Source organism: Balaenoptera borealis (genome assembly GCF_965194805.1).
Source record: "Balaenoptera borealis genome assembly, chromosome: 17".
Taxonomy (NCBI): Eukaryota; Metazoa; Chordata; class Mammalia; order Artiodactyla; family Balaenopteridae; genus Balaenoptera; species Balaenoptera borealis.
The window spans coordinates 69768970-69784187 of record NC_138876.1 but is presented as its reverse complement, the minus strand read 5'-3'; the positions used below and the strand labels follow the sequence as shown (position 1 = coordinate 69784187).

Here is a 15218-nt window from a genome sequence, read left to right as displayed (position 1 = left end):
ATCAGTGGTCTATTGTCTAGTTGTTTTGAACTTGGCTGGTGCTATTTGATTTTGAAATTCATGTGGGAGAGGAAAAATAATTTTTCCTCTACTCTTCTGACTTCTTAGTTGAGACCCCTGTAACAAAAGACAGATTACCAAGAGAAAAACGACAGAAGTTTATTAACATGGGTACCTCATGAGTACATGGGAGATACCCAGGGAAAAATGAGTTCTTCTCCCAGGAGGCATACTGTTCCACCCTTCATTAGCAGCCCCAGCTGTCTCGAAGAGCTTAATGGGGACCGGTGGAGTCTGACTTGCCCTTGCCTTTGCCCGCAGGTGCACCCTGAGCGTGACCCTGGAGCAGGCCATCATTCTGGCCAGAAGCCACGGACTGCCTCCTTGCTACATCATGCAGGCTACAGATGTGATGCGGAAGCAGGTGAGTCTCACAACACATTTTAGGAAGTTGTTTCTCACGCCCTGGATTTGAAGGTTCCTTGGTTCATTTATCAGGTGTCTGACAGGTACCTGGATGTGGCAGGCACTTTTCCAGGCTCAGAAAGTGAGTGGTGAACAAGAAACACTGATTCCTGGGGAAGAAGACCACGCAGGCATCTCTCTGAGGGTTCTCCAAGAAGCTTAGACAACCTGAGAAAAGGGAAGTCTAAGAGGTAACCTGACGGAAGAAGGGGAGGTGGCCAGGCAAATGGACAGGAGTGGATGTGGGGCAGTGTAAACTACAAGACAGAAGGACATGTGGGCTTCCCTGGTGGCGCAGTGGTTAAGAATCCTCCTGCCAATGCAGGGGACACGGGTTCCAGCCCTGGTCCAGGAAGATGCCACATGCTGCAGAGCAACTAAGCCCGTGCGCCACAACTACTGAGCCTGCGCTCTAGAGCCCGTGAGACACAACTACTGAGCCTGTGCTCTAGAGCCCATGCTCTGCAACAAGAGAAGCCACTGCAGTGAGAAACCCGCGCACCGCAACAAAGAGTAGCCCCTGCTCGCCTCAACTAGAGAAAACCCGCGTGCAGCAACGAAGACCCAATGCAGCCAAAAATAAATATATTAATTAATTAATTAAAAAAAGAAGGACATGTGACATTTTCTGGGAAAGGCAGGTGATTTAGGAAGGCTGGGGAATAGACTGGGGAAAGGGGAGGGGCAAGGAAGAAGAGGACAGAGTTGAGGGCCCTGCTTGCTTCTGGAGATCTCAAAGGGACTTCCACACGGTGATAAGAAGTTTGTGCCTTATTCTGAAGATAAAGCACGTACCTCAGATTTTCCTGCAGAAGGTGAAGAGCTGCCTTTGGACTGTCTTTAGGTCACTGAAGTACTTATAGGTGAGAATACACTCTTACAAAGTGAATGAACTTTCTTTTTTTTGGCTGTGCCCCACGGTTTGCGGGATCTTAGTTCCCTGACTGGGGATTGAACCTGCGTCCTCAGCAGTGAAAGCTCGGAGTCCTGACCACTGGACCGCCAGGGAATTCCCTGAACTTTCTGTACAATAGCTCAATAGTATTTTAAGTGTGGTAGTTTGGTTTTGAACCCTTAAGATTCTTTAAATAGTTAACAAAAATGCACTAACCTCCAATGTACCGATTATTAGGAAAATGTGCTTAATCTAGTAGAAAAACCACAAGTCAATAGAGAGACAAAAGAGTTAAAAAACATCAATTTTATATTTTATTCTGCCACCTTTTATTAGGGCTACCTCAAAAAATTGATTTAACAAATCTCTTTACTTGCTGATTGGGTTTGAATTATCCAGTGATAGTGAGTGGCTTAATTTTTAAGATACGCTTTTGTAATTATGTCTGCTTTATTTACTAAAGACTTCATGTATGACTCTCAGGCAAACATATAAATCCCTATGGATTTGCTCCCAAGATTACACTACAGAATGTCAACCAAGTCAAAAGAAAAATCCATTGAAGCAGTCCTGAGTGAGGCCAGCGCCCAGCCTGGGGTCTGCAGAGATGAGGTAGAGCAAGCACATGTATGTTGGTGCTTCGGGTTGAGAACTGCAGAGCTGAATATTGAAAACCAAGATCTCACAAGGTCCAAGAGGGATTTGCTAAGTAAAGGTCAGATCCGTGAGAAGCACATGACGCAGTGTGGTTCAGCTGGAGAAGGGCAAATACAGATGCAAATGCCAGCAGGTTTGGGAAGGATTTTTTTGGTAGATATTCAAATTTGGTTTTAAAAAGTAGATCAAAGTAAACTTGTGATTATCCATATCAGGATTGGGATTTGGGTGCTAAAACATACAGCAAGAGATTAAGCTTTCTGTTTCACTCTGTTGCTGTTAGAGTGAGTTTGCAGTAAGACTTGGAGGAGCCCTCTCAAAATGAGGTTTACAGCAAGACTAAGAGACTGATAATTGATCTTTTTTTTTTCTTTTTTAATAAAGTTATTTATTTATTTATTTATTTATTTATTTTTGGTTGTGTTGGGTCTTCGTTGCTGTGCACGGCTTTCTTTAGTTGCGTTGAGCAGGGGCTACTCTTCGTTGCAGTACGTGGGCTTCTCATTGTGGCAGCCTCTCTTGTTGCAGAGCACGGGCTCTAGGCGCATGGGCTTCAGTAGTTGTGGCACACGGGCTCAGTAGTTGCAGCGCATGGGCTTAGTTGCTTTGCAGCATGTGAGATCTTCCTGGACCGGGACTCAAACCCATGCCCCCTGCATTGGGAGGCGGATTCTTAACCACTGTGCCACCAGGGAAGCCCCGATAATTGATCTTTTTAAGAATAATCTAGTAAAGAGGTCATTATGAGTTGGCTACATATACATTCTTACTACGTGGATTTGAATAATCAAAACCTTTAACTTCTTACAACTGAAAACTGAGATAGATAAGATAAAGATGGGAAAAGTAAAAACAATATTACCTAGGCCTTAATGACTTATTTAACTGGTTCAAGCCTCTTTAAAATTTATTTGTATATTAATTAACTAATAATAAATGATTAGTTAATTATTAGTTATTAATATATCTTATATATTTATAAAGTATAATTTTAAAAGACTGAAAACTTACGAAGTTTGTAAGTTGATTTCTAAACTGCAGTATTTTTCAGTGTTTATCACTCCCTCCTCCTCTTTTTTGTTAATAAATCCATTTAGGATGGGTAGCTTCCTTCCTATGTTGCTTGTTTCTCTGCTCCAAGTTATGACACCCTCAAGTGGTTCTCAGACAAAGACCTGATTTCTGCCTTCTTTGTGAAAGATCATGGAGCCTCAGGTCCTCTCTTCATAGAAATTGGGGTGGACTGGTGCCCAGAGGAGATTTTTGCAATATTCCTTCTGTGGCCGATCCTCTTTCCAGTATTCAGCAGTTACAGACCGTGGGATTAATGTCTGGGATCCAGTCTACAAGCCAACTCTTACCCATGTGGGATCTGAGTAGTTCGAACACAAGTGTGAATCAAAAATCTAACTTTTCTGACCCTTCTGTCTTTTAATCGTTTAGATTCAGCTTTCCAGAGACAGAATGGTTAGAATGTTTACCTGGTTAATGAATAATATTTTCTAAGATCTTTAGTTTCTTTTTGAAGAACAAGGAGCTTTTCAGCACGATTTACTGTTCTTATTTCTAATTGCAGTGTAGACCTCCCTCCATATCTGCCACGGTTTGGTTCCAGGAGCCCCCACAGATAACAAGTCCTTGGATGCTTAAGTCCTTTACATAAAGTGGTGGAGGAGCACAATGAATGCAGTTGGCCCCCCTTATCCACAGGTTTTGAATCCGTGGATTCACATCCACGGATTCAACCACCTGTGGATCAATGACACAGTTGATTGAATCTGCAGATGCAAAACCCACAAATAGGGTGGCCAACTCTATAGTTTTCAAGAACAGATTTCATGTATGTAGTTTTAATAGAGTTGTTTTAACTATCTGGTTGAGTTAGAAGAAAAGATAAAAGAAGGGAAAGGTACTATGCCCCGTGCAATTTGTGGGTAATGATTATAATAATCCTAGGAACCATTTTTACATAACCAACTGATATGATTAATAAATGGTTTGAGGACTTCCCTGGCAGTCCAGTGGTTAAAACTCCGTGCTCCCAATGCAGGAGGCACGGGTTCGATCCCTGGATGGGGAGCTAAGATCCTGCATGCCATGCAGTGTGGCCAAAAAAAAGAAATGGTTTGAGGTAGAAGCTTTAAGTTACATTATAAGCTTAAAGTCTCCTATCCTCTAAATGATATGTTCCAAGTATTTTTTGGTAGAAGTCTACCCCAAATTCTTTTCTGACCTTTTTAATAAAAATTTGGATTCTGAAGAATTCTGTCTCCTGACCTCCAGCATCAGGGCTTTATACTGAGCACTAAGAACAAAGATCAGGGACGACGAGCTTCTTGCCTAGCCTCATGGTGGACATGTGTGGGCAAATCATCATGGTGCACCCACAGGCAAGTGCTCTCCGGGGTGCACAACCTCAGTGCATGAGGATGTAAAACAGGGAACAAGTAAACGAGTGGACCGTGAGCCCCTGAATGGCTGGGACACCGAGTGTATGTCATGATGGTATCACTGGTTTCTACATTAATACCCAGTATAGAGTAAATGCTAAGTGATGTTTAGTCAATGAATTAGTTCTACCTAGGAGAACTAGAAAAAGGCTTCATGCAGAAAGTAAATATGTGATAGTAGCCAAGAGCACAGATTCTAGGGCCACGCACCCTCAGCTTGAATCCCAGCTCCAGTGTTTACTGTCTGTGTGATTAGAAGCAAGACTCTTAGCTTCTCTGTTGCTTCGTTTCTTCATTATTAAGACAAGGATAATAATGGTATAATGCTTGCTTCATACTGTTGTTGTGAGGCTTGAATACTGAATGCACTTAAAACAGTACCTAATATAGTGAATGACCAACCAATAATTGATTTGGGCCTTGGAGGGTAAATGTGATGCAGACATGTAGGGAAAAGGACAGAGAGGGTGTTTAGTAGAGGGAAAACATGAGCAAGGTATAAAAATGCAAGTCGCTGGCACATTGATTATAAGAAGAATTATATGGCTGAATTCCAAATGGAGTATACCAGCAGATGTGTTCAGCATGATGAGCTTCAATTTTATTTGAAACCTTTTAAGCAAAAATCTTTCTAGAAATTATTTAATGGAATATCATGAGACTAAAGACAAAAATAATTATACAAAAATACCATACTCCAGTTAGTAAATCTATTTCTCACAGGAATATGACTTAGAGATTTTAAAACTAGTTAATGTCTTTGGTAGGACTGAACAAATAAGTAAGTATATTGTAAATATTGAGAGTCAGGTTTCTTACTGTCTGAGAAAGAAGTTACAAATAAGGAAAGGGAGAAGCCTGGAATTTAGAATGAACCCTGGGGTACTGGATTGGAACCAGAAGTGTCAGCTTGAATGCATGGACACATACACACATACACACACACAGAGATATGGATAGATGTAGAAATAAATATAGATGTTTGAGTACGTTTACACTAATCAACTAGCACAGACCACTGAGAAGACCTAGAAGCAGTTACACACCAGTAGTAGTAATGGGCATACCCAGTGTCCAGATCTTGAGTTCTAAATATCATTCTCCATTAAAAAGAGCCAGGGATTCGGGCGGTGTGGGAAGACACCAAGTTAGTGTCTCCCCACAACTAGGGTGCCTGCCGGCCATTGGTGGGAGACCCTGAGGCCCAAGGAGACAGGAGGAACCCCCAAGTGAACCAGTAGGACATGGGGGGAATAAGGGGGGAGGAGAAGTGGAGGCCAGACAGGATCGGTGCCTCTGAGGCCGGGGAGATCAGGAGAGGCACGCGGGAGATGCCCTCCAGGAGGAACAGGAGAAGAACGGAGGGTGTTTACCCCGCCCACTCGGGCCCAGGGAGCCTGCTAGGCTCCCAGGTGAGGTCCCCAGCCCTCTGAGACCAGGGGTGGGGGGCACGCCTGGCCCCTTCTGTATCTTGAGCCTAAGCCCCACCCCCCACAGCCTCCAGGGCCTTTTCCAGCCTGGAAGGTCTTAAGTATAGGCCCCGCCCACCACCCAAACCTCACCCTTGCTTAGGCCCCGCCCTCCACAGCCAAGGCCTTCCCTCCCCTTTTCTTTTCTTTTCCCTCCCCCTCTTTTGTTATTATTGTGGTACTGTTGTACATTCCAGTTGTTGATTCATCTATAATTTTATTTTTAGATTCTTTCTAACATATCTGTTAGTTTCCTAGTCTAATTTTATTTTTTACTTTGTTATTGTTATTATTATTATCTTTTGCCATCCCATGTGGCTTGCGGGATCTTGGTTCATGAGCCGGGGGTCGGGCTGAAGCTCTTGCAGTGGGAGCTCTGAGTCCAAACCACTGGGTTAGCAGAGAACCTCAGACCCCAGGGAATATTCATCGGAGTGAGGTTTCACGGAGGTCCTCATCGCATCACCAAGACCCAGCTCTATCCAATAGCCTACAAACTCCAGTGTTGGAAGCGTCAGGCAAAACAACCAGTAAGACAGGAACACAATTCCACTCATAAAAAAAAAAAATGAGATGGCAAAAAAATATGTCACAGATGAAGGAGCAAGGTAAAAACCTACAAGACCAAATAAATGAAGAGGAAATAGGCAATCTACCTGAAAAAGAATTCAGAGTAATGATAGTAAAGATGATCTAGAATCTCAGAAATAGAATAGAGGCACAGATTGAGAAAATACAGGAAATGTTTAACAAAGATCTAGAAGAACTAAAGAACAAACAAACAGAGATGAACAACACAACAACTGAAATGAAAAATACACTAGAAGGAATAAATAACAGAATAACTGAGGCAGAAGAACGAATAAGTGAGCTGGAAGACAAAATGGTGGAAATAACTGCCAAGGAGCAGAATAAAGAAAAAATAAATAAAAAGAATTGAAGACAATCTCACTCAGAGACCTCTGGGACTACACTAAATGCACCAACATTCGAATTATAGGGGTCCCAGAAGAAGAGGAGAAAAAGAAAGTGTCTGAGAAAATATTTGAAGAGATTATAGTCGAAAACTTCCCTACCATGGGAAAGGAAATAGTCACCCAAGTCCAGGAAGCACAGAGAGTCCCATACAAGATAAACCCTAGGAAAAACACACCAAGAAACATATTAATCAAACTAACAAAAATTAAATTCAAAGAAAAAATATTAAAAGCAGCAAGGGAAAAACAAAAAATAACATACAAAGGAATCCCTATAAGGTTATCTGCTGAGTTTTCAGCAGAAACTCTGCAGGCCAGAAGGGAGTGGCAGGATATACTTAAAGTGATGAAAGAGAAAAACCTACAACCAAGATTACTCTACCCAGCAAGGATCTCATTCAGATTTGACGGAGAAATCAAAAGCTTTTCAGGCAAGCAAAAGCTAAGAGAATTCAGCACCACCAAACCAGCTTTACAACAAATGCTAAAGAAAGTTCTCTGGGGGGAAAACACAACAGAAGAAAAAGACCCACAAAAACAAACCCAAAACAATTAAGAAGATTGTAATAGGAACATACATATCGATAATAACCTTGAATGTAAATGGATTAAGTGCCCCAACAAAAAGACACAGACTGGCTGAATGGATACAAGAAGAAGACCCATGTATATGCTGTCTACAAGAGACCCACTTCAGACCTAGGGACACATCCAGACTGAAAGTGAAGGGATGGAAAAAGATATTCCATGCAAATGGAAATCAAAAGAAAGCTGGAGTACCAATACTCATATCAGATAAAATAGACTTTAAAATAAAGACTGATACAAGAGATAAGGAGGGACACTACATAATGATCGAAGGATCAATCCAAGAAGAAGATATAACAATTATAAATGTTTATGCACCCAACATAGGAGCACCTTAGTACATAAGGCAAATGCTGACAACCATGAGAGGAGAAATTGACAGTAACACAATAATAGTAGGGGACTTTAACACCCCACTTACACCAACAGACAGATCATACAAAATGAAAATAAATAAGGAAACACAAGCTTTAAAGGACACAATAGACCAGATAGATGTAATTGATATTTACAGAATATTCCACCCAAAAGTGGCAGAATACACTTTCTTTTCAACTGCACATGGAACATTCTCCAGGATAGATCACATCTTGGGTCACAAATCAAGCCTCGGAAAATTTAAGAAAATTGAAATCATATCAAGCATCTTTTCTGACCACAACACTATGAGATTGGAAATCAATTACAGGAAAAAAAACTGTAAAAAACACAAATACATGGAGGCTGAACAGTGTGCTACTAAGTAATCAAGAGATCACTGAAGAAATCAAAGAAGAAATTAAAAAATACATAGAAACAAATGACAACGAAAACACAATGACCCAAAACCTATGGGATGCAGCAAAAGCAGTTCTAAGAGGGAAGTTTATAGCAATTCAATCCCACCTCAAGAAACAAGAAAAATCTCAAACAATCTAACCCTACACTTAAAACAACTAGAGAAAGAAGAACAAAGAAAACCCAAAGTCTGTAGAGGGAAAGAAATCATGAAGATCAGAGCAGAAATAAGTCAAATAGAAACGAAGAAAACAATAGCAAAGATCAATAAAACTAAAAGCAGGTTCTCTGAGAAGATAAACAAAATTGATAAACCCTTAATCAGACTCATCAAGAAAAAAAAGGAGAGGACACAAATCAATAAAATTAGAAATGAGAAAGGAGAAATCACAACTGACACCACAGAAATACAGAAGATTATGAGACTACTACAAACAACTCTATGCCAGTAAAATGGACAAGCACAAAGAAATGGACAAATTATTAGAAAGGTACAATTTTCCAAGACTGAACCAGGAAGAATTAGAAAATATAAACAGACCTATCACAAGCACTGAAATTGAAACTGTAATTTAAAATCTTCCAACAAACAAAAGTCCAGAACCAGATGGCTTCACAGGCGAATTCTATCAAATATTTAGAGAAGAGCTAACACTGATCCTTCTCAAACTCTTCCAAAAATTACAGAGGGAGAAACATTCCCAAATTCATTCTACAAAGCCGGCATCACCTTGATACCAAAACCAGAAAAAGATATCACAAAAAAGAGAAAACGATAGACCAATATCACTGATGAACATAGTTGCAAAAATCATGAACAAAATACTAGCAAACAGAATCCAATAGCACATTAAAAGGATCATACACCATGACCAAGTGGGATTTATCCCAGGGATGCAAGGATTCTTCAATATATGCAAATCAATCAATGTGATACACCATATTAACAAATTAAGGAATAAAAACCATATGATCATCTCAGTAGATGCAGAAAACGCTTTTGACAAAATTCAACACCCATTTATAATAAAAATTCTTCAGAAAATGGGCATAGAGGGAACCTACCTCAACATAATAAAGGCCATATATGACAAACCCACAGCAAGCATCATACTCAATGGTGAAAAACTGAAAGCATTTCCACTAAGATCAGGAACAAGACAAGGATGTCCACTCTCACCACTCTTATTCAACATAAATTTGGAAGTCCTAGCTATGGCAATCAGAGAAGAAAAATAAATAAAAGGAATACAAATTGGAAAAGAAGAAGTAAAACTGTCACTGCAAATGACATGATACTATACATAGAAAATCCTAAAGATGCCACCAGAAAACTACTAGAACTAATCAATGAATTTGGTAAGGTTGCAGGATACAAAATTAATGCACAGAAATCTCTGGCATTCCTATACACCAACAACAAAAAACCAGAAAGAGAAATTAAGGAAACACTCCTATTTACCATTGCAGCAAAAAGAATAGAATACCTAGGAATAAACCTGCCTAAGGAGACAAAAGATTTGTACTTGGAAAACTATAAAACACTGATGAAAGAAATCAAAGATGACATAAACAGATGGAGAAATATACCATGTTCTTGGATTGGAAGAATCAATATTGTGAAAATGACTCTACTACCCAAAGCAATCTACGGATTCAGTGCAATCCCTATCAAACTACCAATGGCATTCTTCACAGAATTAGAACAAAAAATTTTACAATTCATATGGAAACACAAAAGACCCCAAATAGCCAAAGCAATCTTGAGAAAGAAAAATGGAGTTGGAGAAATCAGGCTCCCCAACTTCAAACTATACCACAAAGCTACAGTAATCAAGACAGTATGGTTGGCACAAAAAACAGAAATATAGATCTATGGAACAGGATAGAATGCCCAGAGATAAACCCATGCATATGTGGGTACCTAATTTACGACAAAGGAGGCAAGAACATACAATGGAGAAAAGACAGCCTCTTCAATAAGTGGTGCTGGAAAAACTGGAAAGCTACATGTAAAAGAATGAAATTAGAACACTACTTAACACCATACAAAAAGGAAACTCCAAATGGATTAAAGACCTAAATGTAAGATCAGACACTATAAAACTCTTAGAGGAAAACATAGGAAGAACACTCTTTTACATAAAGCACAGCAAGATCTTTTTTGACCCACCTCCTAGAGTAACAGAAATAAAAGCAAAAGTAAACAAATGGGACTTATTTAAACTTAAAAGCTTTTACACAGCAAAGGAAATCATAAACAGGACAAAAAGACAACCATCAGAATGGGAGAAAGTATATGCAAATGAAACAACAGACAAAGGATTAATCTCCAAAATATACAGGCAGCTCATGGAGCTCAATATCAAAAAAACAAACAATCCAATTAAAAGATGGGCAAAAGACCTAAGTAGACATTTCACCAAGGAAGACATACAGTTGGCCAAGAGGCACATGAAAAGATGCTCAGCATCATAATCATTAGAGAAATGCAAATCAAAACTACGATGAGGTATCACCTCACGCCGGTCAGAATGGCCATTATCAAAAAATCTAGAAACAATAAATGCTGGAAAGGGTGTGGTGAAAAGGGAACCCTCTTGCACTGTTGGTGGGAATGTAAATTGATACAACCAGTATGGAAAACAGTATGGAGGTTCCTTAAAAAACTAAAAATAGAACTACCATATGACTCAGCAATGCCACTACTGGGCATATACCCTGAGAAAACCATAGTTCAAAAAGAGACATGTACCACAGTGTTCATTGTAGCACTATTTACAATAGCCAGGACATGGAAGCAACCTAAGTGTCCATCGACAGATGAATGGATAAAGAAGATGTGGCACATATATACAAAGGAACATTACTCAGCCATAAAAAGAAACGAAATTGAGTTATTTGTAGTGAGGTGGATGGCCCTAGAGTCTGTCATACAGAGTGAAGTAAGTCAGAAAGAGAAAAACAAATACCATATGCTAACGCATATATATGGAATCTAAAGAAAAAAAATGGTACTGATGAACCTAGTTGCAGGGCAGGAATAAGATGTAGACATAGAGAATGAACTTGAGGACACGAGGTGGGAGGGGCAAGCTAGGGCAAAGTGAGAGTAGCATCGACGTATATACACTACCGAATGTAAAATAGTTAGCTAGTGGGAAGCAGCGGCATAGCACAGGGAGATCAGCTTGGTGCTTTGCGATGACCTCGAGGGGTGGGATAAGGAGGATGGGAGGGAGGCTCAAGAGGGAGGGCACATGGAGACATATACATGCATGCAGCTGATTCACTTTGGTGTGCAACAGAAACCAACACCGTACTGTGAAGCAATTATACTCCAATAAAGATCTATTAAAAAAAAAAAGAGCCAGGGATTCTTGGAGAAGAGGTTAATTCCCAGCTGAGACAGGAAAGATGAGCCTGGAGCATCTTGAGGTGCCAGAAAATAAACAGGTACTCAAAAATGCTGGTGGTTATATGAACAGGCCATGAGAAGCAAACTGAAGGAGTTCCCGGTGGCCAAAACTGGAACAATTTGAACAACAAAATGTTACTAATAATAAAAATGTTGGATTATAATTCATAGGATAAAATAAATAGCCATGAATCCATACTGATTTAAATAAATACTTGAATACATAAATAGTTTGGGGAGAAGGGATAACTCTTCTTTACAGAAGCATTCCAGTTCACAAACACTACAGTGGTATTGATGTGGGCAAGAGGCACCAACAGAGGCTAAAATCAGTGAGCACAAGTTTGAAGAGAAGCAGGATATGGGCATAGTCTCACAGTTTCTCTCGCAACAGATTTATTAAGTACAAAAAGAAAGCTGGTGACTTTACAGTGGAAAAATCTGGTGGACACCACCTTACCCAAGTGATGAGAGTTAATGTCACTGGTGACAAGACTTTTGGACATTATATGGTACAATGATGATCAGCCTCAGTGATATGATGCACTATGAAGATACAGCATCACTTCTGTGATTTTCTTGCCCAAAATACATATCTTCTATCTAATCATAAGGAGACATCTGGCAAACCCAAATTGAGAGACATTCTGCAAAACAATGACCAGTACTCATCCCAAGTATTAAGGTCATGAAAGACCAAGGAAGCCTGAGGAATTGTCCCAGATTGGAGGAGACCATGAAGATACAAAGACAAAATGCAGTGTGGGATCCTGGATTGGATTCTGGGATAGAAAAGGAGGACATTAGTGGAGGGAAATGGGGAACTGTGAATAAGACATGCAGCTTAGCTAATAGCATTTCCTGGTTTTGATCATCATACTGTGATTAAGTGAAGGCTTAAAATTAGAGGGAGTTTACCTGGTGGGTAAAGTATGTGACCTCTCTGTTCTGCTTGTAAACTTTTCTCTAAGTCTAAAATTACTTCAAAAGAAAGAGTTTTTTTTAACTTCATAACTGCAATTCCTAAATTTCTTCCCATCTGTTTTTTTGCCATACACATCCCCTTTTCCCTATTTGCTTTCCTTTATTTGGTCCATCTTGAGAGAATATACTCTTTTCTTTTTCTTTCTTTCTTTTCTCCTTTTCTTTCTTCCCTTCCCATCCATCAGAATTTAGTAGCAGGGAGAGAGTTTTGGGTTTTTAAACCACTCTCCTCCATTTATACTCAGCCCCAAACCCTGGTGTTTGCTTCTATGTAGTAACTCATTCCCCTTAGGAACTGAACAATGAATATTCATGAACTTGACAGATTTGCAAAGACTTTTTCATTGCTAAAGCATGTTATCTTTGTACTATAAACTCTGAGGCAGAATTCTTATATTTCAGAGATCCACATGCATATGCCTTGTCCAGAAATTGCTTTAAACTGTTTAAGGAAAGATTTTCTTGATAAATAATATGAAGTTTAAAATAGCTAAATATTCAGCTAAGGACAAAACAGGCTGTATGCATATGATAGAACTGTGATTTCCGTTCCAGGAAAGTGGGGACACAGAGCAGGTATTTCTAGTATGCTCCTTTCCTGTTTTCAGTGTCTTAAAAGTTAATTGCTTAAATATTGAATAAAGACGTAGATGAGATAGTGAACAGGAAGCTGTCATTTTACCTTACTTTGAAATGATTTAGATGGCTTTTGAAATAAGTATCAATCCTTTGAAACAACACATCAGTGTATTTTGATGCTTAAAAGTATTAATTCTGAAAATGCTCAGATTATGATTTCTTTCTCCTCATCGAGTCTCTCTTGATGTTAAATATAAATATATTGTTGCAATCAATACTCTACACTCAAATGTTAATGGTATGTTAAATGGTTACTAATACAATGCAGAACTAAAAGTGATTGTCCTTACTTCTTTCAGGGAGCACGAGTTCAGAACACAGCAAAGAATTTGGGAGTCAGGGACCGGACCCCACAGTCTGCTCCGAGGTGAGTGACTCCCCATATCTACTCTTTCCCAGAGGACTTGCCACCATTTCCCAGACAGTGTCACTTACAGCTAATGCAACGACCCCAGGATACGCCCAGTGTAGTACTGAATACACTCATGGAACTCAGCCTTGTAAGCATTTGGTGGCAAAATGTGATTAGGCTTAAATGCTCTCAGATTAAATGAAATTTTAGGTGAAGCAAACTTAGAGGTAACATTATCAACATTATTCTATTTTTCAAATTCCTTCATGAATTCAAAAACAAAAATCCGCACAAGTACTACTGAAATTTGTATTCCAACTGTGCCAAACCACCAAGATGCCATTTCCATTTATACTTCTATGATCACATGTGCTGTTCCCTCTGGCACGATCACCTGTCCCATCTGTGTCTGTATGAAAAACTGCTACATAAGCACAAAACCCAACTTAGGTACCATTTTCTCCTCGAAGCTTTGGTTGAGTTTTCTTCCTCTCTGTGTTCCCTTTAACCTCTTGTGTATTGATCCATTATAGCCCTGATGTGTTGCAGTGTATTGTTCCATGTCTCTCTGCCTAACCTGAATAAGAATTCTTTAGAGGCAGGGAATATTCTTTTTGGATTTTATTTATCACCCATCATAGTGCCTACATAGTGCCTACATAGAATATTTGAACTGATTTCAAGAATGCATGAATGAATGAATGAATGAGCTTTTTGTTTGTCATTCTACCAAATGTTCACAGCGCACATATCATCATAAGAAAGGACTGTAATCCACCTTTAAAATAAATAAACATGGGAACAGCCATCAAAGATTTGATTTCCCTGGTGACATTAGGGTAGGCAGCCATCTATCTTGAAGTAGGGCAAAGTTAAATAATTGCTTTTACATTTGGTTGTTTTTATACATTTGCATTTTAACAAAAAGTAGCCTCCTCCAAGCACTGTCACAGATGAGACACTCTTTGTTTCTATTTACAAAGCAACTACCAGAGTGAGAATGATGACTGCAGCATTTATGAAGTTCTATTTCATTCTGAAAAAGTATGTGGGTAGTGAAAGTACTTGCAAAAGGGAAAACATTTTCCCCCTGAAAGTAGATGGAGGGCTCATATTCTAATCGCATTTATTTTCAGTGCTGGCTCCTAACTCTCTTTAATCCTCAAGTCTTGTTAATGTTATCGTTCATAGTTGATTAGATTAGAATCTAAGACTTTCTGTTGCTAAAGAATCATTTCACGTAGGCATTATCTCTCCAGCACCTTAGCAGTCATGGTATATTTGGATAATAAACCCAGTGAAGCTTTAAAATTCCAATAAGAAAACAATATAATGGCTCAGCGAGGTCTTCTTAGCTGGGGCTTATAAACACTAATAAACAGTGGGGATAAGACTTAAGCACCCTGATCAATAAACCAGTGTGTAAGCTCAATATGAGAAAAGAAACTGATGAGCTCACTTTGTTTTTTATTGGGTTACGTTTAAAACACTTGAAACACAATAAAACCTGCCAATTCTAAAGTTGACATATTTTACAAGGGGGTAAC

At 39.4% G+C, this 15218-nt stretch overlaps 1 protein-coding gene across 10 annotated transcripts in view; it reads left to right on the top strand.

Annotated features, from left to right (window-relative positions):
- Nucleotides 1-15218, top strand: part of PREX2 (phosphatidylinositol-3,4,5-trisphosphate dependent Rac exchange factor 2) — a 298158-nt gene that overhangs the window by 277980 nt on the left and 4960 nt on the right. For all 10 annotated transcript variants that reach the window (XM_082363375.1, XM_082363371.1, XM_082363367.1 and 7 more), the window contains 2 exons: nucleotides 322-424; nucleotides 13619-13686. In XM_082363375.1, the coding sequence (XP_082219501.1) occupies nucleotides 322-424; nucleotides 13619-13686 (171 nt within the window). The remainder of the gene's footprint in view (nucleotides 1-321; nucleotides 425-13618; nucleotides 13687-15218) is intronic.